The 24,803-nt window shown below is 40.2% G+C and overlaps 2 protein-coding genes and 1 pseudogene across 2 annotated transcripts; all 3 read right to left on the reverse strand.

Moving 5' to 3' along the window:
• Positions 1 to 6,693: 6,693 nt before the first annotated feature.
• Positions 6,694 to 7,272, reverse strand: LOC112666890 (RWD domain-containing protein 4-like; annotated as a pseudogene).
• Positions 7,273 to 8,759: 1,487 nt separating this feature from the next.
• On the reverse strand, positions 8,760 to 9,728 carry LOC112666889 (olfactory receptor-like protein OLF4). Its single transcript, XM_025458369.1, has one exon. It carries the CDS (start codon positions 9,726 to 9,728, stop codon positions 8,760 to 8,762), a length of 969 nt encoding a protein of 322 aa, XP_025314154.1.
• A 9,465-nt stretch (positions 9,729 to 19,193) lies between these two features.
• On the reverse strand, positions 19,194 to 20,168 carry LOC112666888 (olfactory receptor-like protein OLF4). The gene has a single exon (XM_025458368.2). The coding sequence runs from the start codon at positions 20,160 to 20,162 to the stop codon at positions 19,194 to 19,196; it is 969 nt and encodes a 322-aa protein (XP_025314153.1). The 5' UTR covers positions 20,163 to 20,168.
• Positions 20,169 to 24,803: the final 4,635 nt, after the last annotated feature.

Consider the following 24,803-nt stretch of genomic DNA (forward strand, 5'->3'; position numbering starts at 1 on the left):
TAGTTTATCTGATATAAGGATGGCTACCCCTGCTTTCTTTTGAGGACCATTTGAATGGTAAATGGTTCTCCAACCTTTTATTTTCAGGTTGTAGGTTTCCTTCTGTCTAAAATGAGTCTCTTGTAGACAGCAAATAGATGGGTCCTGCTTTTTTTTTTTTGTATCCATGTTTTACTTTAATAGAAAACTGACCCATAATTCCATAGTATAATAAAACTCTTGTTCCAGGAAGATTTATCCTCAACCCTCACCAAGTCCCCAAGGCTTGCATTGCCTGCTAGAGACCTCCAGGCCTGTAGAATCAAAGTCTAACCCCTGGCCTGGCAGGTATAACCCCACTGCCTAGGTTGAGTTGATTGGAGTTGTTTTAACCTAAAAAAGAAAAGGCTAAATGTGGGTGACAAGATAATTTGTATTTTTACAGAAAGCAGATTACAAGAGGTAGAAAAGCTAATATAAAATTAAAACAGATCGTTAAAAAAAAACCTGATGGTTTCTTCAATCTTGGAAACTAAAAGCAAAAGGATATGTGGGTCTGTCCTTACAGTGAGGCCTTTCTGTGGTCTGTTCTAGTGCTAGAATTTCAAGATAGTTTTCCATTAAACATTTTCTCCAGGAAGACAAATACAGTTTTCTTACATTAGGGTTATACAGGAGATTGTAATTTTTTTTTGTAGTTTGAAGACATAACCACTGTTACATTAGTAATGATGGAAAAGTAGACTTTTCTTACAAAAATCATAAAAGTTGGACAATTGCCAACTACCTGTTGGCTGAGAAGGGAAGTTAATCTGCGGGCTAACTTCCTTTCACTGGTGTTGTTTTCTACAGAAATAGAGAATAACACTTCCCACAGTGCCACTCCTCCTGCTTTTTTTTTCCTCCTGCTTTTTTATCCAGTCTGAAACCCTGCGCCTTTTGATGGGGTCATTAAGCCCGTTCACGTTCAGAGTTACTATTGAGAGATATGAGTTTAGTGTCATCATGATATCTATTCAGTCCTTGTTTTTGTGGATTGTTCCACTGAACTTCTTCTTAAAGGGGAATTTTAAGAGTCCCCCTTAAAATTTCTTGCAGAGCTGGTTTGGAGGTCACATATTCTTTCAGTTGCTGCCTGTCTTGGAAGCTCTTTATCTCTCCTTCCATTTTGAATGAGAGCCTTACTGGATAAAGTATTCTTGGTTGCATGTTCTTCTCATTTAGGACCTTGAATATATCCTGCCAGCCCTTTCTGGCCTGCCAGGTCTCTGTGGGGAGGTCTGCTGTTACCCTAATACTCCTCTGCATAAAAGTCAGGGATTTCTTGTCTCTTGCTGCTTTAAGGATCTTCTCTTTATCTTTGGAATTTGCAAGCTTCACTATTAAATGTCGAGGTGTTGAACGGTTTTTATTGATTTTAGGGGGGGATCTCTCTATTTCCTGGATCCTAATGCCTGTTTCCCTTCCCAGATTAGGAAAGTTTTCAGCTAGAATTTGTTCAAATACATATTCTGGCCCTCTGTCCCTTTCGGTGCCCTCGGGAACACCAATTAAACGTAAGTTTTTCTTTCTCAGGCTGTCGTTTATTTCCCTTAATCTATCTTCATGGTCTTCTAATTGTTTGTCTCTTTTTTCCTCAGTTTCCCTCTTTGCTATCAACTTGTCTTCTATGTCACTCACTTGTTCTTTCACCTCGTTAACCCTCGTCGTTAGGACTTCTAGTTTGGATTGCATCTCATTCAATTGATTTTTAATTTCTACCTGATTAGCTCTAAATTCTGCAGTCATGAAGTCTCTTGAATCCTTTGTGCTTTTTTCTAGAGCCACCAGTAGCTGTATAATAGTGCTTCTGAATTGGCTTTCTGACATTGAATTGTAATCCAGATTTTGTAACTCTGTGGGAGAGAGGACTGTTTCTGATTCTTTCTTTTGAGGTGAGGTTTTCCTTCTAGTCATTTTGCTCAGTGCAGAGTGGCCAAAAGCAAGTTGTATTGGGAAAAGGAGAAAAAGAGAGGAGAGAAAGAAGGAAAGAAAAGAGAAAGAGGAAAAAAAAAGTAAGAAAAAAATGAAAAAAAAGAAGAAAAATAGAAAGAAAAAGAAAGAAAGGAAAAAAGGGGGTGGGGGAAGGAAACAAATCAAAGAGCAAAACAAAACAAAACAAAACAAAACAAAAAGAACCACCGGGGAGTATCTTCTGATTCTGTGTACTTAAATGTGTGGGAAATATCAGAAAGGGAGACAGAACGTAAAGACTGCTAACTCTGGGAAACGAACTAGGGGTGGTAGAAGGGGAGGAGGGCGGGGGGTGGGAGTGAATGGGTGACGGGCACTGGGGGTTATTCTGTATGTTAGTAAATTGAACACCAATAAAAAATAAATTAAAAAACAAAACAAAACAAAACAAAACAAAAAAGAACCACGGGGGAGTATCTTCTGATTCTGTGTACTTTAAGTCCTTTGGCTTCCCCTGGAAATTGTCCGTCTAGCTGGTCTTCTGGGGGAGGGGCCTGTTGTGCTGATTTTCAGGTGTTAGCAGTTGGGGGAGCTGCTCTGCCCCCTGCCTGGTGCAGGGCTCAGTGGGGGTTGTTTACCCCGTGAGGCCCCAGGAGCAACAGCCCCAGTGGCGGGGCCAGCTCTGGAGCCCTGGATTCAGCCCCCGCAGTAACTCCGGAGCTCTCCGTCTGCAGGGCCTGGGTGCTCCGGGGCGGGGCCGCTGATCTGCTCAGCTTGGGGCAGGAGCGTCCTTGCTGTCCTGGGCCCTCCCGGCCTCTGCCTGTCCCGGGGGGAGGCGGGATCCTGGGCTGTGTCCCGGCGCCCTGTGCTCCGGGTCTGCGCTGTTGGATTCGCACTCCGGGCTGCGCAGCCCCCTCCGCGGAACCGCCGCCCGAGCCCCTCCGAGCTTCTCCTGGAACTGCGCAGCCCCCTCCGCACGGAGCCTCTTCCTCTGCCCGAGCCCCTCCGAGCTGCTCCCGCCCCGCAGCCCCCTCTGCGGAGCTGCCCCCGAGCCCCTCCCGGGGCGCAGGTGCCTGTTAGTGTCCCGGGAGCCCGAGGGCACCCCCTCCCTCCTTGGGACCTGCTCCAACTCCCTGCGAGCCCCTTTTCGCCCGGGAAGTTTTTTTTTTTTTAATTTTTATTTATTTATGATAGTCACAGAGAGAGAGAGAGAGACAGAGACACAGGCAGAGGGAGAAGCAGGCTCCATGCACTGGAGCCCGACGTGGGATTCGATCCGGGTCTCCAGGATCGCACCCTGGGCCAAAGACAGGCGCTAAACAGCTGCGCCACCCAGGGATCCCCCACCCGGGAAGGTTGGTGCAGCTCCTGCGTCTCCGGGACGGGGCTCTCCTGTCCTGGGGACACTCGCCCCGGCCTCAGCCCGGCTCCTCGCGGGCCCCCTCCCCCTTGGAGGCCTTTGTTCCTTTATTTCTTTTTCCCCGTCTTCCTACCTTGATAGAAGCGCGAACTCTTCTCACTGTAGCATTCCAGGTGTTCTCTCTTTAAATCTCAGGCCGAATTCATAGATTTTCAGGGTAATTTGAAGGTTTTCTAGGTAATTTGGTTGGGACAGGTGATTTGGGGACCCTACTCTTCCGCCATCTTGCCCCTCCTCCGCTTTTGGGTTTTCTACGTGCAGTATCATGTCATCTGTGAAGAGGGAGAGTTTGGCTTCTTCTTTGCCAATTCGAATGCCTTTAGTGTCTGTTTGTTGTCTGATTGCTGAGGCTAAGACTTCCAGTACTATGTTGAACAGCAGTGGTGAGAGTGGACAACCCTGTCTTGTTCCTGATCTTAGGGGAAAGGCTCCCAGTGCTTCCCCATTGAGAATGATATTTGCTGTGTGCTTTTTTGTAGATGGCTTTTTAGATTCTGAGGAATGTTCCCTTTATCCCTACACTGTCAAGAGTTTTGATCAGGAATGGATGCTGTATTTTGTCAAATGCTTTCTCTGCATCTAATGAGAGGCTCATATGGTTCTTGTTTTTTCTCTTGCTGATATGATCTATCACAATGATTGCTTTAGAGTGTTGAACTATCCTTGCATCCTGGGGATAAATCCCACTTGGTCATGGTGAATAATCTTAATGTACTGTCAGATCCTATTGGCTAGTATCTTGTTGAGAATTTTTGCATCCATGTTCATCAGGGATATTGGTCTATAATTCTCCTTTTTGGTGGGGTCTTTGTCTGGTTTTGGAATTAAGGTGATGCTGGCCTCATAGAATGAGTTCGGAAGTATTCCTTCTCTTTTTATCTTTCCGAACAGCTTTAGTAGAATAGGTATGGTTTCTTCTTTAAACGTTTGATAGAATTCCCCTGGTAAAAGACATGAAGAGAAATCTCACAGAGGAAGACATAGACATGGCCAATAAGCATATGAGAAAATGCTCTGCATCACTTCCCATCAGGGAAATACAAATCAAAATCACAATGAGATACCACCTCACACCAGTGAGAATGGGGAAAATTAACAAGGAAGGAGCCACAAATGTTGGAGAGGATGCGGAGAAAAGGGAACCCTCTTACACTGTGTGGGAATGTGAACTGGTGCAGCCACTCTGGAAAACTGAATGGAGATTCCTCAAAGAGTTAAAAATAGACCTGACCTACAACCCAGCAATTGCAATGTTGGGGATCTACCCCAAAGATTCAGATGCAATGAAATGCCGAGACACCTGCACCCCGATGTTTATAGCAGCAATGTCCACAATAGCCAAACTGTGGAAGGAGCCTGGGTGTCCATCGAAAGATGAATGGATAAAGAAGATGTGGTTTATGTATACAATGGAATATTACTCAGCCATTAGAATCGACAAATACCCACCATTTGCTTCAACGTGGATGGAACTGGAGGGTATTATGCTGAGTGAAGTAAGTCAATTGGAGAAGGACAAACATTGTATGTTCTCATTAATTTGGGGAATATAAAGAATAGTGAAAGGGAATATAAGGGAAGGGAAAAGAAATGTGTGGGAAATATCAGAAAGGGAGACAGAGCATAAAGACTCCTAACTCTAGGAAACGAACTAGGGGTGGTGGAAGGGGAGGAGGGCGGGGTGGGGGTGAAAGGGTGATGGGCACTGAGGGGGGCACTTGACGGGATGAGCACTGGGTGTTATTCTGATGTTGGTAAATTGAACACCAATAAAAAATAAATTTATTATTAAAAAAATAAAATTTGAAAAAAAAAAAAAAAAAAGAAAAAGAATTCCCCTGGGAAGCCATCTGGCCCTGGACTTTTGTGTCTTGGGAGGTTTTTGATTACTGCTTCAATTTCCTCCCTCATTTGGCCTGTTCAGGTTTTCTATTTCTTCCTGTTCCAGTTTTGGTAGTTTGTGGCTTTCCAGAAATGTGTCCATTTCTTCTAGATTGCCTAATTTATTGGCGTATAGCTGTTCATAGTAAGTTTTTAAAATCGTTTGTCTTTCATTGGTATTGGTGGTGATCTCTCCTTTCTCATTCATGATTTTATTAATTTGAGTCTTTTCTCTCTCTATTTATTAAGGCTGGCTAAAGGTTTATCTATCTTATTAATTCTTTCAAAGAACCAACTCTGCCAAGAAATTCTTTGTGTCAAAATTCAACACTCTATTTTTTAAAATATTTTATTTATTTATTCATGAGAGAGAGAGAGAGAGAAGCAGAGTGAGAAGGGGTCTTGATCCCGGGTCTTCAGGACCACGTCCTGGGCTGAAGGTGGTGCTAAACTGCTGAGCCACTCCGACTGCCCTCAACACTCTGTTTTTATGTTCATCAAAGTGTTTATTCATTTGTGTCCCCTCCAACTTTCAGGTTTCTTTGCAACACAATAGACGGGATTTAAATAAGTCTCTGTGTATCTACATAAATGTGTGTGAATGTGTTTATTTGAGAAAAAGATGTATACAAATATACACACACATATACATACGCACATTCCTAACCTTGAACATTTCCTTTGGACTCAACAAAGTGCTTCTACATGTTTCATTTATTCCTTACAACGTCTTTCTGGAGTTAGGGTTCATTCCCCCACATCACCTTCAGAAATAAGGAAATTGAGGCTCAGGGTGATCACATTTTAACAATAATATAACAGAGTTAAAACTTACTGCAACCTTTTTTTGAACTCTACACAAATGCAGCCACGTAGTATGTTTATTTTTTTTAACATTTCACCTTTTAAGGCAAGTTTGTGAAAATAATTTAATACAATCAGATCCCTTTACGAACTTTCAGCTTAAAACATTTTTTTTTTATTATTTACTTATGATAGTCACAGAGAGAGAGAGAGGCAGAGACACAGGCAGAGGGAGAAGCAGGCTCCATGCACCGGGAGCCCGACGTGGGATTCGATCCCGGGTCTCCAGGATCGCGCCCTGGGCCAAAGGCAGGCGCCAAACGGCTGCGCCACCCAGGGATCCCTTAAAACATTTTTTTTACATAAGAACCATACACAAAATACGTTATACAAAAAGGTGTCTTAATTCCAGAAAAAAAAGAGGAATGAAGGATTTTGACACCAGTTTACTGTTTAAAGGATGCTCTTCACCTGTGTTCAGTTCCAAGCACTAGTCATCACCTTTAGATCCAGTTTAAATAAAAAATTTTTATTGGAGTTCAGTTTGCCAACGTATAAGCATAACACCCAGTGCTCATCCCGCCAAGTGCTCCCCTCATTGCCCATCACCCAGTCACCCCAAACAACCGCCCACTCCCCCTTCCACTACCCCTTGTTTATTTCTCAGAGTTAGGTGTCTCTTTAGAGCCAGTTTTGCTTAAATGGTTCACCACGTCAACCCAGTCCCATCTCTGGGCAAGTTCTCTTTTGTGATCTATCTGCTTTATCTGCCAGCTAACATTTCTGGGCTTTTGAAAGTTTTGTCTTTGTCCATGTTCTTACTTGATGGGGCTGTATTAGGAGTTTCAGTGGAGATGATACTGGTTATGAGTGTGGTAGAATTAATGGGATGGTGATTCTCCATGAACTGCTCTTTAGTGTCCTTGGCATATTCAAATAATGTGTAGGTCACAGCATCTCAAGAAACCCCCCCTGCTTCCTGTAACTTGGCTGATTTGCTCTGCTTTACAGCTGATGATGTGGATGTTGCTAAAAGTGTTCACAGATATAATTGGAAGTGTTTGAGACTATGCTTCTGTCCAGGAAATCTCTATTAAGAAGACTGTGGGATCACCATTTTCATCTCTCCTGTATTGAAATGCAACTGTACTTAATTCTCAGAATCTTTCATCTCCTGCATAAACAGAAGGTCATACTTACAGTTCCATCTCTTGGTCTTCCTTGGCACTCACCATGTGGGTTATGAGATGCCTCCCAGGTGGCAAGGATGAAGTGAGAACAGTGGCCCTGAGGCTGAGTGTCCTCCTTCTGTGCTCTATATTGTGGGAGGTGCACCCCTCACAGTGCAGACAAGAGTCCTGTGTGCCCCTATCATATTATTTTTTGTATTCTTCCCATAATTCAGCAAACAGTATATTTTATTCTTTTTAAAGATTTATTTATTTTAGAGGGAGGGTGAGAGAGAAATCCTCCAAGCAGATTCCCTGTTCAGTGTAAGCCCTACAGGAAACTCTGTCCCAAGACCCTGAGATCATGAGCTGAGATGAAATCAAAAGTTGAATGCCTAACTCTGGGAAATGAACTAGGGGTGGTGGAAGGGGAGGAGGGCGGGGGATGGGAGTGAATGGGTGATGGGCACTGAGGGAGGCACTTGACCGGATGAGCACTGGGTGTTATTCTGTATGTTGGCAAATTGAACACCAATAAAAAATAAATTTATTATAAAACAAAACAAAACAAACAAAAGTTGAATGCTCAACTGACTGAGCCAGGGGTATTGTATACTTTAAAGGTGTGCAGGTTATTTGTATGCAATTATACTCCAACGAATCATATTCGTAAGGAGACATGGAAATTTCTAGGCAGAAGCAGGAAGAGGAAACAGAAAACATAATTATGCAAACACTTCTTCACCCTAATAGTAGACTCTCTTCCACATGGATGCCAGTTTTACATTATCAATAAAGAGATGTGCAGGATGAAAACATTAGTTTTCACATTAATAAATGTCTGACTTAAATTTTGCTTCATCTCTGACTCTATGGCCATATTATGCCAAATTATTTAGTGAAATTTGTCTTTCTGTGTAGAAAACAACTGGAGACATGTATTTGATTATCAGTTTTGCCAGTGACCATGATAGGCAATGTGGTCACTGAGCCGAATAACAGAACAGGATCCTAATAAGGAAAAAAAAACCAATGACTTGTTACAAAACACACTATATGTTAAAGTCTACATTTTCAGGGAAGAACAGATATTTAAAGGAATAATGGACACAAAAATGGTTACCTGAGGTGTCAGACTTTCCTTTCTTATGAAATTATAAGTGGATTTGCATGCCAAATGTGGATTTTTTTTCATAAAAGTAGTTTTACTTGTGATTTTTTTTGAAAACAAAAGAAAGCTTCCTTGGTATGATGTATTTCATTTCAGAAGAAATTATTCTTAAAAAATCTGTAGAATCTCTTGGATAAATGGGAATTTCAAACATTTTTGTCCAAAATTGGGAAACAAATTGGGAGTGTAGGAAAACAACTAGGGAAAACACTGTGAGACACCAGAGAGCAGAAAGGTTAATACAGTCAGTTACTTAAGTTGTACAGAGAAGTTGATATCCCAGAAAGGGACATTCCGGAAAATCAAGAAAGGAATAAATTCTACTTCCATAATCTGATCAAAGAATTACCATGACTGGCTTTCAGGGTTTGAGTACCTGCTATTACGTGTATTTCTTCAGCCCCAGAAAAAAGGGCCCTTTTATACTTTGTTTTCCAAAGAATCTTTTCAGAGCCCTCTTTATGCCTTTATTTCTCAGGCTGTAGATGAAGGGGTTCAGCATGGGTGTGACCACTGTGTACATCACTGAGGCTGTTGCACTCAAGTGTGATGTCTGGGGAGCAGCAGAACTAAGGTACACTCCTAGGCTTGTACAGTAAAATAAGGAGACAACTGAGAGGTGAGATGCGCAAGTGGAAAATGCTTTATACTTGCCCTGAGCTGATGAGATCCCAAATATGGAGGAAATGATCTTAGAATAAGAGTAAAGGATCCCAGCAAGGGGACCACCACCCAGCAGCCCAGCTCCAAAATACATCACCATGTCATTAAGAAAGGTGTCAGAACAGGCAAGTTGGACCAACTGTTTAATTTCACAGAAAAAGTGGGGAATTTCCACCTCTGTACAGAAGGACAGCCGCAACACCACTGAGGTTTGTAACAAAGAATGCAGGGCACTCATGATCCAAGATACCAAAACCAGCAGTCCACAGATCTGGGGATTCATGATGACTGTGTAGTGCAGGGGGTGACAGATGGCCAAAAATCGGTCATAGGCCATCACGGTCAAGATGTAGTTGTCCAATCCTGCAAAGAGTAGGAAAAAATACATTTGGGTGATGCAGTCTGCATAGGTAATGACTTTTCTCTCTGTCTGTATATTCATCAGCATCTTGGGGATGGTGGTGGAGGTGAAACAAATGTCTACAAAGGACAGGTTGGCGAGGAAGAAATACATGGGTGTGTGGAGGTGGGAGTCAGAGCTGACAGCCAGGATGAGAAGCAGGTTTCCAAACACAGTGATCAGGTACATGGAGAGGAAAAACCCAAAGATGAGAGGCTGCAGTTCTGGTCCCTCTGAAAATCCCAGAAGAAGAAACTCTGAAACTTCTGTAAGGTTCCCTGGCTCCATGGGTGGGAGGTAACTATCAGGATATAGAAAAATAAATGACTAATTTCACACAAGCAAGTGTTAGTAACCTAGCATAAATGCTACCACTTGACAATATTTTAGAGTCAAAAAATTAATTTCAATATATGTGTGTGGTCTTGTCCCCATTAGGCCATCCCTTGCACCATTTCTCATTAGGAATTGTGTTTCCACCTCAGTCCTTTCCTCAAGTGTGTGTGTGTGTGTGTGTATATATATATATATATACTCTTGTTTTATTGAGAATATTTTTCATTCCTTTATGGAATATGTACTGAGTATAGACCATGTTCCAGGCACTGTATAGACAATATATACAGGGTGCTGATAAACAATGTCCTTATAATCCTATGATGTAGATTGTAAGCAAATACAAAAAACAATTAAATGTCAGATGATGAGAGGAGCTGTGAAGACAAGGAAAGCAGGCTTAAAGGAGAGGGTTAACAGGCTTTCATTTCTTTTTACTGGATGTTCACACAAGATCTGCAAAGAAGGTGACGGGTGAATAAGACCTTGAGGGAGGTAGGGAAGGGGGTAGAATTTATCTCAGGAAGTGTGTGCCCAGCAGGGGCAATAGCCAGGGCCAATGCCCCAAGGAAGCTGCTTGATTCAGAAAACCAAGGCTCAAAAGAAAGCCAGGGTGTCGAGGGGAAGTAGCAAGAAGGAGTGTAATGAGAGGTGGTGGCAGTGTGTGTTGAGGAATGAAGCAGCCATCCACTATGGCTGAAAATTCAAGACACACGGAATCCCTCATTTTATTAGTTTTGCAGGACTTTCTTAATTTTGCTATAGAGATGTCCTGTGAGTTGAAATGGAAACCCCTGTTAGTAACTACTGTTGGTTGAGTTCTGGATTCTGTCAATTAGAGTCAGCCTAGGATATGTGAGCCCTGGTAACCTTGCTCTGAGGACTGCCATCAACACACGCACACACACACACACACACACACACAAACACACACACACAAACCATGACCCACTTATGGCCTCCTGTACTACTGACTGCCATGACTTTTTCAACCCCACCCACACTATATAGACCAGTAGTTGATACACATCAGTCTGGCCAGATTTTGTTATCTTTTCCCTAAAGAATGCAGAAATGGTACCCAGAAATTCTTATGGGCAAATAAACTTGAGGATGCCTATCAGTATGCTCTTTTTATGCCTAATACCAACTTAAAGAAACATGGGCAATCTTCTCAGTAAAGACAGAGAGAAAAGAGAGGAATGACATGGACATGAGAGGGAAGACAGATCCAATAGTGCAGGTGGCCCCTGAGAAACTGACCAAGAGGAAGAAAAAGCGTCTTTGGTTCTGGTGACACTTCTGACCTCCTTAGATCCCCTTGATGCCCAGCAAAAGTAATAAGGAGAAAAAGCCAAAGTAGTGATATTTTCATGGTGTGAAACACATAGATGGAATGCTATGAGAGAAAAATGAGCAAAAGATATAAACTAACACTTAACAATAGGAAATATACAAAGTAGAACAGCAGGTGAACTATTTTAATATCATGGAGGAGAAGGATTGCTTTGCTCATGGCCAGTGCATATTTATTTGACCAATTGCTGTTTATATGGCCTAGTGGGGAGGAGGTGAAGCAAGCCACTTCCTAATTTATCTTATGTGACATCTTTTCTTTGTTATTCTTGTTCTTTGAGGTTTGATCTTTTTGACAAGTCTTGGTTCCAGTCTTTGCCTCAGATTCAGCTCTCTACCTCCTGCACTCACCATGACAATCTATCCTCTTATGCAAGATTGCTTCTCTGTGTGATTTTTCCATAGGGACCTTACATGACATACATATTTATTTTATGGCACTTTGTATTTGCCATTACGTGCAGTACCAAGTGAGCAGACATGTCATCTACATTGTTCACTTTTGTTTTTTCCCAAACTATGGGAGTATATGTGTCTTAAGTGCTTTTATATAAATACACTTAAGAAAATGAGATGCTATAGAACAAGAAGAATGGCAAGGAGATAAACCTGTTAACTACAGTAATTTTACACAACTGTATTAAAACTAAAAGGAACGTCAAAAACAAACTGAACATGACATACCACACACTCAATAATATCAACATCAATTAGTAGTGAAGACCTCGACATAAGAGAATATATCATAAAATGTATCTAGAACTTTCTGGCACATACTGATTGTTCTGTAATTATTTGTTGAATGAGTTAGGAATTAGGTCACAATAGACATGGATAGATGAGAAGGTTGTACTTCAATTAGAAAAGACTGGATTGTTGAATGAAAATGGGCACAAAGGGCTGTCCGGAAGGAAATGAGGTGGTTCCATATCTTATTCACTCTTAAGGAAAACAGAGGGATTAAAGATACCGGTGTAAAAGTAAATAAAATATTGTAAATGAACATATAAAAAAGTGTACATAAAAATCTATAGGTGGGCAAAACCATCATTATTAAGGTGAGAAAATCAGAAACAAAAAGGAAGACATATTTAACTTTATCAACTTAACATTTTTTAAAGATCAATAATACCAAACCAAAAATCGGTTTAATAATAACAATTTTGTAAAAATCATTTGAAATGTAGCTGTGAGAAACAGGCATGAAATATATGGACAACAATAATGATAATAATGGACAAATGAATGGGGATCTAATATATGAATCTTTCTCAAGGTGGTGATAGTTAGAAAAAACAAGTAAGATTTCTTTCTCATGCCCATCAGCTAAGAAAGCCAATGAAGAGTTGCCACGTTGATTGGGGCTGGAACTTCTAATCTGTCAGTGAAAGGGGTACTCTCTAATTTTGTTGGCGGAAATAGGAAAATGTGGAATGCTGGGGAAACTATCTGAAGGCAGCTATAAATATTAAAAATACAGACACAACCTCCAGAAACAGATCCAATCACAAAAGTCCAAAAAACACTAAGGAATAACCAAGATATGAAAACAAGGCATAAACATGTATAAAGGGTAATTTATCACTGCTAAGGATGAAGCAATTTCTTTTTCATGTATAGCAAAGACTGACACATGAAGAATATTAAAATGTCTGCTCAACTCTTAGTAAGAAAAAAGAAAATGACAAAGCAACGCATGAGACAGAATGTGCAGTGTGGTGATTACAGTGAATAATAGCATCATAGATTGGAAAGTCACCAAGAGAGTAGAGTTTAAAAGATCTCATCATAAGGTAAGGACTTTGTGACAACGCATGGTAACAAGTGTGGTGATCATTTTGTCATGTATACAAGTATGAAATCATTATGTTTTATATCCAAAACTAATAGGGATGTTATATGTCAATTGTACCACCACAACAAAAAATTCAGCAATTGAGAGCCCAATATCACTGACTAATAGATTTGACCACATGAAATTCATAACCTTTCACAAATTCCCCACAAATACATTTACACAGACATAAAATAACTAAATGGCCAACAGTTTGTATAAAAACTCCAATTCTTTGTTATAACGGATCACAGTTTTATTTTATTTATTTTTTAAAAGATTTTATTTTAAAGCAATCTCTATACACTGCATGAGACTCAAACTCACAACCTTGAGATCTAGAGTTGCATGCCTCATTGACCAAGTCAGCCAGGCACCCCAATTATCAAAATTTTAAAAAAGAAAAAAAAAAACCATGGAGTGACTTGGTGACAGGCACTGAGAGGGGCACTTGACGGGATGAGCACTGGGTATTATATGTTGGCAAATCAAACTCTAATTAAAAAAATATACAAAAAAGAGAAAAACACCCCACTGTTATAACACTATCCAAAAACAAAGGACATGCATAGAAAAATTTTTAAAAGAAGCTACCAAATGACCAACAAACCCACAAATACAGTCAGCCTCACAAGTTCTAAAATAATGCAAACTAAAGCTCATTAGCATACCCACTTTTATCTATTTCATATAGTTTTTTCATGTGAGTTTTCAGAATGAGAGAAGATAATGTGTGTATGTTTCACACACCACAATGGCAAGGATGTATTTGCAATCATGGCTTGGTCTGGATCTTTCTCATCTATGTGGAAGCATAGTTTAAGATGCCCTGTCTTCAAATAAAAGGACATGTCCTCACTTCACTGTATCTCTCTCCACAGCTAATATCCTATTTGTGGTTCCTGTTAATGAGAAAAATCCTTGCACTCTTTTACTGGAAGCATATTATGCCTCCCCATTCCTTTTAACTAGCTTTCATTAATATGATCCAATTGTCAACATTGATACTGCACTTCTGATTGCAAGGTTTACTTTTATTTTCAGCATCCTAAATAAATACACTCATTTGCTGGTAAAGCCAGCAAACAACTGCAGTGATCTCTGCATTCTGGGCTATGCTGAATGGATTCTCAGTGGCCTCAGGTACAAGTTCTTGCCTTCAGATCCCCCTGATCCTCTCCTGCAGTGTCTGTTGGGCTATTGAACTCACCTGCATGTGAACTCAGAGAGCAAGTTTTCCCTTTGCAAGTCACAATTCCTCCCTGGATAGTTGATGATGGAGATTAAACTCTGCCCCCGACAAGACAGCGGGAAGGTCTCATGCATTGGTCTCCTAGCCAGACTTATGACTACAAAAGCAACAATGATGTTCTGTCCAACCAAAATACACACTCTGAGATTCTGTAGCAGAAGAGGTATTTACAGTTCCCCACGTTGCTCATTAAGCACATTTCTCTCTTGGCGCTCCAGCCTTTAAGTGCGTGATTTCTCCTGGGTATACTAGTCTGGACAGAATGGAAATATTCCTGGCTAATTCTCTGTTCCTAGGAGACCCCATTGTACATCAGGTGAATTCAGTTTTCATACTTTTTCTCCATTAATTATTCTCCTATTTTCAGAGGTCTAAACTTCTCAGCACTTGACCACAACCTTGATTTAAAGTTATATCCATGGCCAAGTTCAAAAAGGGTGTTGCCTGTGTTCTCCTCTAGGATTTGATGGAATCTTGTTTCACATTTAGATATTTCATCCATTTTGAGTTTATCTTTGTGTATGGTGAAAGAGAGTGGTCTAGTTTCATTCTTCTGCATGTGGATGTCCAATTTTCCCAGCACCATTTATTGAAGAGACTGTCTTTTTTCCAGTGGGTAAGTCTTTCCTCCTTTGTTGAATATTAGTTGGCCATAAAGTTGAGGGTCTACTTCTGGATTCTCTATTCTGTTACATTGATCTATGTGTCTGTTTTTGTGCCAGTACCACACTATCTTGATGACCACAGCTTTGTAGTACAACCTGAAATCTGGCATTGTGATGCCCCCAGCTATGGTTTTCTTTTTTAAAATTCCCCTGGCTATTTGGGGTGGTTTCTGATTCCACACAAATCTTAAAATAATTTGTTCCAACTCCCTGAAGAAAGTCCATGATATTTTGATAAGGATTGCATTAAACGTGTAAATTGCCTTCTTGCAAGATACATCCATTAAGGCAAGAGAAACAAAAGCAAAAATGAACTATTGGGACTTCATCAAGATAAGAAGCTTTTGCACAGAAAAGATACAGTCAACAAAACTAAAAGCAACCTACAGAATGGGTGAAGATATTTGCAATGACCTATCAGAGAAAGGGCTAGTATCCAAGATCTATAAAGAACTTACTAAACTCAACAGCAAAGAAACAAACAATCCAATCATGAAATGGGCAAAAGACATGAAGAGAAATCTCACAGAGGAAGACATAGACATGGCCAACAAGCACATGAGAAAATGTTCTGCATCACTTGCCATCAGGGAAATACAAATCAAAACCACAATGAGATACCACCTCACACCAGTGAGAATGGGGAAAATTAACAAGGCAGGAAACCACAAATGTTGGAGAGGATGAGGAGAAAAGGGAACCCTCTTGCACTGTTGGTGGGAATGCGAACTGGTGCAGCTACTCTGGAAAACTGTGGAAGTTCCTCAAAGAGTTAAAAATAGATCTGCCAGATCTGTCAGAATGCTGAAATTAAAATTATGAAATTCTGACATGGTGGTTCTCAACTGGGATCATTGGCCATGTCTGAGGGGCTGCTACCAGACAGCTGTAACCCATAGGCCAGCACCCAGGAAAGTGACTATCCAGCCCTAGTGTCAATAGTGAGAAGGGGAGAAATAGGATTCTAGACCAGGTCTTCTCTACCTTCATTGTGCATACAAATCAGCAAAGTTTGTAGTTAAAATGCAAATTCTGACTCATCAGTTGTCCAGTGGGTCCAGAGACTCTGCACTTTTTAAAAAGTTTTAATTAACTAATTAGTTAATTAATTTTTTTTATTTAGAGAGAGAGAGAAAGAGAGCAAGAGCAGGAGAAGGCAGAGAAGGAGAGAGAGAGGGAGAAGGAGAATGTCAAGTTGACTTGGTGCTGAGGGCAGAGCCCAACATTGGGCTCCATCACATGACCTTAATCATGACCTGAGCAAAAACCAAGAGTAGATGTTTAAAGTATTGAGCTCTTCAGATGTCCTTGGAGACTCTGCATTGCTAATAAGCCCCCAGGTGGTGTTGATGCTACAGGTCCTGGTCTGGTGAACACAGTTTGAGAGCAAGGCTGTGGTTCTGTGTTAGAGTCACATGTAGGTAGTTTTAGGTTGTCTCCACCAGGAATCTTCCTTGTAGATATTTGAAAAAGAAGAGTTTTATACTCAATATTTGGGTGGTGAAAAATTCTGTGCTCAATTTTTTTTAATTAGAAGGGCTCTTGATGGACATCAAATAATTTATATGAAAAAGACTTTGTAGTAGGCACAAGAAGGGCCTCCAAAAGGTGTCATCCTGAAGAACCTTTGAAAATGTTAGCTTACTTAAGTGGGCAATTAAGACAGCAGATTGAATAAAGCTACTAGTCATTATCTTACAATAAGAAGATAATATGGATTATCCATATTGAACTAGTACAATCACAATGGTCCTCTAAATGTGGAAGAGTGAGGAAGAAGAATGGAGTCAGACATATGAAGCTACTGTTGTGCTGGTTTTGCAGATTGAGGAAAGGCCACGAGCCAAGGAATGTGGGGGGCACTGGACATAGGAGCAAGAAAGGGGATGCTCTCTTCCAGAGCATGCAGAAGGATCCTGACCCACAACCATCATTATTTTAGGCCAATGACACCTCTTTTATGCTTCTGATCTCTAGAACTTTCAGAGAATTATTTGTTTTGAATTGGGAGTATGGATATTTGTTACGAGAGTGAAAATAATCCAATACAGATATTTATCCAATAAGATATTGTTCACAGGAACTGGGTTTAAGCCTCTCAAAGCATTCAGTTAACTTCTCTTTGGCCAAGACATTTTGTGTTGTAATTCCAAATTAAGGAGAGAAATTGGAGTTGATTTGGAGATATTCAGCCCTATTCGATGGTACAGAAAATTTCCTAGTGCATAAATGTAAATATGGCTTTAGTTTTGAGGCCTTTGGAGCATTAGGATAGGAATATAATTAATTCCTGAGTAATATTCCATTGTATATATATACCACATCTTCATTATCCATTCATCTTTTGATGGAAACCGAGGCTCCTTCCATAGTTTGGCAATTTGGACATTGCTGCTATAAACATTGGGGTGCAGGTGTCTCAGCTTTTCACTGCATCTGTGTCTTTGGGGTAAATCTCCAGTAGTGCAATTGCTGGGTCATAGGGTAGCTCTATTTTTACTCAGCCATTAGAAATGACGAGTACACATCATTTGCTTTGATGTGGATGGAACTGGAGGGTATTATGCTGAGTGAAGTAAGTTAATTCGAGAAGGACAATCATCATATGGTTTCACTCATATGGGGAATATAAAAAATAGTGAAACGGATTATAGGGGAAAGGAGAGAAAATGAGTGGGAAAAATCAGAGAGGGTGATAAACCATGAAAGACTCCTAACTCTGGGAAATGAACAAGGGGTAGTAGAAGGGGAGGTGAGCAGGGGGGTGGGGTGACTGGTTGACAGGCGCTGAGAGGGGCACTTGATAGGATGAGCACTATATGTTGGCAAATCGAACTCCAATAAAAAATATACAAAAAGGGGAAAGTAATTAATTATTAAAACTAACTCACCCTAAATTTAAAAAAATGATTTATTAATTTGAGAGAGAGAGGGGATGGTTAGAGGGAGAGAGAAACTCAAGCAGACTCCTCACTGAGTCTGGAGACTGATGTGGGGGTTGATCCCATGACCCTGTGACCTGGGCTGAAACTTAGAGTTAGATGCTCAACTGATTGCACCATCCAGGTACCCTGCTGTAAATTTTTTTTATACAAATCACTCATTCTACTTTAAATATTTTTGTCAAAATTTCTACATTTTTTCTATTTCACATTTATGGAAACATTCCTTTTCATTTCGTTTTCTGCAACTTTCAACTTTTCTTTCAACAGGACAGATGGGATTATAATCCAGTGTGTGTATATGTGCACACATTTGTGTGAGCATATTTATTTGAAAGAAACATGTGCATGTGAACACATTCATGTACATACACACGTTCCTCACTCTCAAATGTTTTCTTTGGACTAAAAAAAGTGTATCCAACATTTTATTTATTTCTCACAACATTCATTTCAAGTTCTACATTACCTTCAGTAATAAGGAAATGGATGTCCAGGTGAGTAATATTTTTAAAAATAACAGAAAAATATAAATAAAACTTCCTGGGCATTTTCTTAAAAATGGACCCATACAGTCCGTATGCATAATTCAACTATGGCACCAGTAATTCCCTTTGGAAAATTATACATTTCATATATGTGCAGTTTACTGTATGTAACTATGCTACAAAAATTAGTTAGAATTTAAAATTCTAATGGTTTATGACTCACATTGGATCAAAAGGACATGTAGCTGGGTCACACCTGATAAAGATGGGAGAAATGTCTTATCACTGGGAAAAGGCAAAGTGTGATATATGATATAGAAATAGCAAAATTAAATTAATGTGATTTATATTTGGTAACTTACTTTTTCAATAAGCTGTAAGATTAACCTCCATATATAAAGGAAATAAATATCATCTGTTAGTTGAAGAAAGACATGAACTACAGCCCCACACAACGTCATGGGTGACCTTTAGGAACACAATGTAGGGACTGATAAGTAGTTCAGAATAGATCAGAACAACTCCCTACCAGACAATCTCATTCAATAATAAAGGTGTTATGTGAAGATACATGTTTTCAGAATAGCTGGTTATGCAGTCTTAGTGAACAGATACAATTATAAAAGCAACCAGAACTGAGAGAAACTATAAAAATCTGCTTTTCCCTATAGGGAAAAGCATTTGTACTGAAATTTGGGGACAGATTTCATGATTACTCTGCTATTGCAATTTATCAGACAGAGCAGAATATTAATAAAGTAAGTTAATTAAATGTATGGAGAAATTGAATTCAAACAAATGGAAATTCCAGGAAATAAATACAAGGAGCTGATTCTACTTCCCCAGTCTGATCAAAGAATGACAGTTCCTGGCTCTGACCCTATGAGCCCTGCAATCTTGGGCACAACTTCAGCCCCAGTATCACTGGAGCCCCAATGATTCTTTTCAGAGCTGTCTTTATGTCATTGTTCCTCAAGCTATAGATGAACGGGTTCAGCATGGGTGTGAACACTGTGTACATCACTGAGGCCACTGCACTTGCGTGGGAGCTCTGGGTAGCAGCAGAGCTAAGGTACACTCCTAGGCTAGTACAAAAAAATAAGGAGACAACTGAGAGATGAGATGCACAGGTGGAAAAAGCTTTATACTTGCCCTGAGCTGATGAGATTCTACAAATGGAGGAAACAATCTTAGAATACGAGTAAAGGATCCCAGTGAGGGGACCACCAGCCAGCAACATAGCTGCAAAATACATTACCACATTATTAAGAAAGGTGTCAGAACAGGCAAGTTGGATCATTTGATTGAGTTCACAGAAAAAGTGGGGGATTTCCACCTCTGTACAGAAGGACAGCCGCAACACCATTGAGGTTTGTAACAAGGAATGCAAGACACTCGTGGTCCAGGATACCAGAACCAGCAGTCCACAGAGCCTGGTGTTCATGATGGCCATGTAGTGTAGAGGTTGACAAATGGCCACAAACCTGTCATAAGCCATCACAGCCAGGAGATAGATGTCCAAACCTGAAAAGATTATGAAAAAATACATCTGTGTGATGCAGCCTGCATAGGTGATGACTTTGCTCTGAGTCTGGATGTTCCACAGCATCTTTGGGACAGTGGTGGAGGTGAAACAGATGTCCACCAAGGACAGGTTGGCAAGGAAGAAGTACATGGGGGTGTGGAGATGGGATTCAGAGCTGATGGCCAGGATGATGAGCAGGTTTCCAAACACAGTGATCAGGTACATGGATAGGAAAAGCCCAAATATGAGGGGCTGAAGTTCTGGTTCCTCTGAAAACCCTAGAAGAAGGAATTCTGACATTCGTGTAGCATTGGCTGGTTTCATGTGGTTGCACTGACTCCCAGGGAAGAAGAAAAAGAAATTAATTATTACATGAAGTGCGTGGCTCACATGGCTGAAATATGATAATTTCTATTTTACCATCGAGAAGTTAATTTCTGTATCTTGTGTAGGGACTGTCTCCTTGAAGAGATTCCCCCCCTTCGTTTTATCTCTGATTAGGCATTTATTCTCATTACCCACCTTCCCCCACAGAGGTCATACATGCTACTGCTTTATTAGAAATATCTTTTGTACATTTGAGGAATATGTATTGAGGGTCAAACATTCTCCAGGCAATGTCTTGGTGATGAGTTTGGGATCCTGAAAATCAAAAGCCAGTATAATCCAATGATGGAAAGAGAATGGAAACATATAAAAATATTAATAATACATTAGCAGGTGTCAAGTGCTATGAAGAGAATTAGAGCAGGTATCAAGGAGAGAGGGGATATGAGTGTTATTTTGTAATTGGAGTTCAGGCAAGACCAGTAAACAAGGTGACCTTTGAACAGAGACCCCATAGAAGAGGGGGCAGGAGCCGTGAACATGTCTGGGGAACTGTGTGCTGGAAGAGGGAATGGCCTCTGTAGAGGTCCTGAGGATTATACTACTTTGAGCTACTCAAATCCACAAAAGGAAGCAAGCATGGGAAGGGGAATAAGTAGGAGAATGATGAGGGATGGTTTCAGGCAATTTTAAAGAAATAGATCACTTTGCTGCTGGTCATTCACTCACATTACACACTTTTTTTTCTTTTTATTTTTTTTAATTTATTTTTTATTGGTGTTCAATTTACTAACATACAGAACATTACACACTTTTTGTATTTTATAATCTATTTGCAAAAAAGTCCTGGATTTTGAAATAGAGTCCCTCCTGAGTACCATCTGGTGATTGAGTTCTGGCCTATGTATTGTAAGAGTCACTTTGGAATATATTAGACTATGTATCCCTGCTCTGAAGACTGTTCTCACTCCACAAGGTACATGTATACATGCGCATGTGCTCTTGCATGCATGCATGTGTGCAGACATACACTCCAGATCATTGGTCCCTGGGCTGTGTTCTTACCATGACTCCTCACTCCTAGCCTCCATGATGAAGCTGGAGTGACAGTAACTCAGGCTGTTGGATTAGAGATCCTTCCCCCAAACAATGTAAAATGCTACCTGACATTCAAATTAGCCAGCTTCCAATGGACAGACGTATTTACCTATATAAATTTAAAACTTTTTATGGGCAATATAATCAACCAAAAGTCAATAAACAATAATCGGTCAACTGCATTTGAAATGCTGCTAGCAGGTGCCTGGGTGGCTCAGTGGGTTAAGCATCTGGCTTTGGCTCAGGTCATGATGCCAGGGTCCAGGGAGTGAGCCCCAGTTTTGGCTCCCTACTCCATGCGGAGTCTCCTTGTCCCTCTCCTTCTACCCCTCCCTTCTGCTTGTACTCTCTCTTGCTCTCATGTGTGCTCTTTCTCTCAAATGAATAAATAAAACCCTTTTTAAAAAAGGAATGCTGCTAGCTGCAGAATAGGCATAGAATTTATGGAATACAATAATCAGGGGGCATCTAACAATGAACATGGTGACAAGTACATAAATATTTCCTCAAATTTAGTGGTGGTTCAAGAAGACAACAAAATGAGGGGGAAATATGAGAGAGGGTGACAGAACATGAGAGACTCCTAACTCTGGGAAACAAAGGGGTATTGGAAGAGGATATGGGCGGAGGGATGGGGTGACTGGGTGATGGGCACTGAGGGGGACACTTGACGGGATGAGCACTGGGTGTTATACTATATGTTGGCAAATTGAACTCCAATAAACATATACAAAAAAAGAGAAGACAACAACAAAAAATCTCATTATTTTGGTTATTGATATAATTGGCTGCTTCCACATAAGGGGCATAAATATTCATAATTGTTAGGTCTTCTTGTTGGACAGACTCTTTAAGTGTGATACAGTGTTCCCTCTTCATCTCTTATTAAGTCTTTGGCTTAAAATCCAATATGAGGATTGCTACCCTGGCTTTCTTTAGAGGACCATTTGCATGGTAAATGGTTCTCCTCCCACTTCATTTTCAGTATGAAGGTGCCCTTAGGTCTAAAATGAGTCTCTTGTAGACAGCATATAGATGGGTCTTGCTTTTTATCCAGTCCAATATCTTGTGTTTTTTTTTTATTGGATCATTTAGTCCATTCACGTTCAGAGTAACTATTGAAAGATATGGGTTTAGTGACATAGTATCATCTATACACTCCCTGTTTCTGCAGATTGTTTCCTTGGGATCCCTCTTTGCTTACAGGTTCCCCCTTAATATTTCTTACAGGCTGCTTTAGTGGTCACATATTCTTTCAATTTCTGCCTATACTAGAAGCTCTTTATCTCTCCTTCTATTCTGAATGACAGCTTTGCTGAATATAGTATTCTTGGCTGCATGTTTTTCTCATTTAGTACCCTGAATATATCCTGCCAGCTCTTTCTGGCCTGCCAGGTCTCTGTGGATAGGTCTGCTGTTAATCTGATATTTCTCCCCATATAAATTAGCAGCTCTCTTGTCTTGAGCTGCTTTTAGGATTCTCTCTGTATCTCTGAAATTTGTAAGCTTCACTATTATATGTTGGGGTGTTGATTGGGTTTTGTCTATTTTGGGGGGTCTTCTCCACCTCTTGGATATGAATGCTTGTTTCCTTCTCCAGATTAGGGAAGTTCTCAGTCATCATTTGTTCAAACATACTTTCTGGTCCTCTCTCCACATCCTCTGGAATCCCAATAAAATGAATATTATTCTTTCTCAAACTATCACTTAGTTCCTGCAGTCTCTCCTCATGGGCTTTTAGTTGTTTTCCTCTCTTTTCCTCAGCTTCCTTTTCCCCCCAACAACTTGTATTCCATGTCATTCACTCTCTTTGACTCATTAACCCTAGCTGTCAGAGCACCAAGTTTAGACTGCATCTCAGTTACAGTATTTCTAATTTAGGCCTGATTAGATCTCAATTCTGCAGTAAGAGAATCTCTAGACTCTTTTTTGCTTTTATCATGAGTCACCAGTAATTTTATAATTGTAATCCTGAATTCTATCTCTGGCATATTACTTAAAGCCATATACATTAGATCTGTTGAAGAGAGTATTACTTCTGGTTCTTTCTTTTCTGGTGAATTCTTCCTTCTAGTCATTTTTTCCAGTGAAGTATGGTTGTATGAGTGAGCAGAGTCAAAAATACCAACCATGAACTAAATAAAATACATCCTAGATAATTACAAAGAGGTCAGGGACCAAAAAATTAAAAAGAAAGAAAGAAAGAAAGGAAAAGACCATAAAAGTGAAAAACAAATTAAAAAAATAGTAAAAACCTTAAAGAAATTAGGAGGAAGTGGTGGGGGAAAGAGAATATAGTCTCACAGAGTTGACCAAGATGGTGATCCTCTTGGTTCTGAGTGTATTTTGGTCTGTATACTAGAGGGTGATAAATTACAATTTATATGAACAAGCAAAACTTATATAGAGAAACAACACAACTGCAAAAACAAAAACAAGAAGACAAAAATCAGAGAGGGTGACAAAGCATGAGAGACTCCTAACTCTGGGAAATGAACAAGGGGTAGTGGAAGGGGAGTTGAGCAAGGGGATGGGGTGACTGAGTGATGAGCACTGAGGAGAGCACTTGATGGGATGAGCACTGGGTACTATACTATATGTAGGCAAATCAAACTCCAATAAAAAAATAAAAAACCATATAAAGAGACCAAAAACAAAAACAAAACAATAAGACAAAAGAGGGGGGGCAGAATGGGAAGGAAGAGAGAATATAATTTCACAGTGTGGCCCAACATGACACTCCTCTTGGTTCTGAGTGTATTTTGGTCCATATGTTAGAAGGTATGCTGAGTGAAATAAGTCAATCAGAGAAATACCATTATCACATGGTTTTACTCATATGTGGAATAGTGAAAGGGACAATAAGGAAAAAGGAGGGAAATTGAATGGGGGAAAATTAGAGAGGAAGACAAACCATGAGAAACTCCTAACTCTGGGGGAAAAATGAAGGGTTCCAGAAGGGGGAGTGGGTGGGGGACGGGATAAATGATCAATGGGCATTATGGAGGGCACATGATGAGATGAGCACTAGGTGTTATGGTGTCAAATTGAATTTAAATAAAATATAAAATAACAACACAGGAAAAAAAGAAATCTCTTACACACCCATCAGCTTATGGGATAGTATAAAGATCTCTCATGCTGATTGGGGTGGATGTTTAAACAGGTAGCAAAATAAATTTCTCTAATTTTGTTGGCAGAAATGTAAACTGTTACAATGTTGGGAAAACAACCTAAAGATAGGTATAAGTATGAAAATACACATATTCTTCAGTTCATGGATTCTCAATCTCAGTACTATTGACATTCTGGTCCAGTCTGTTCTCTGTAGTGGTGTGTGTCCTGGGCTCTGTAGCTATTTTTAGAGCATCCCTGGCCTCTCCTGATACCTCTCATATGACTCCAAACTGTTCAGTGTCTCCTGGGGAACAAGATCTCCTCTGGTAGAGAACCAGATTTTTAACATAACAATCTCCAAATATTTTTGTAGGATTTTTATAATAGCAAGGTATTGAGAAAGAAAACACTTTCAAAGTGTGA

The sequence above is a fragment of the Canis lupus genome, chromosome 20 (assembly GCF_003254725.2).
Source record: "Canis lupus dingo isolate Sandy chromosome 20, ASM325472v2, whole genome shotgun sequence".
NCBI lineage: Eukaryota > Metazoa > Chordata > Mammalia > Carnivora > Canidae > Canis > Canis lupus.

Excerpts from the sequence above, each read along its gene's own strand:
- LOC112666889 (XM_025458369.1), bottom strand. The coding sequence starts at position 9,728 with ATGGAGCCAGGGAACCTTACAGAAGTTTCAGAGTTTCTTCTTCTGGGA.
- LOC112666888 (XM_025458368.2), bottom strand. The coding sequence starts at position 20,162 with ATGAAACCAGCCAATGCTACACGAATGTCAGAATTCCTTCTTCTAGGG.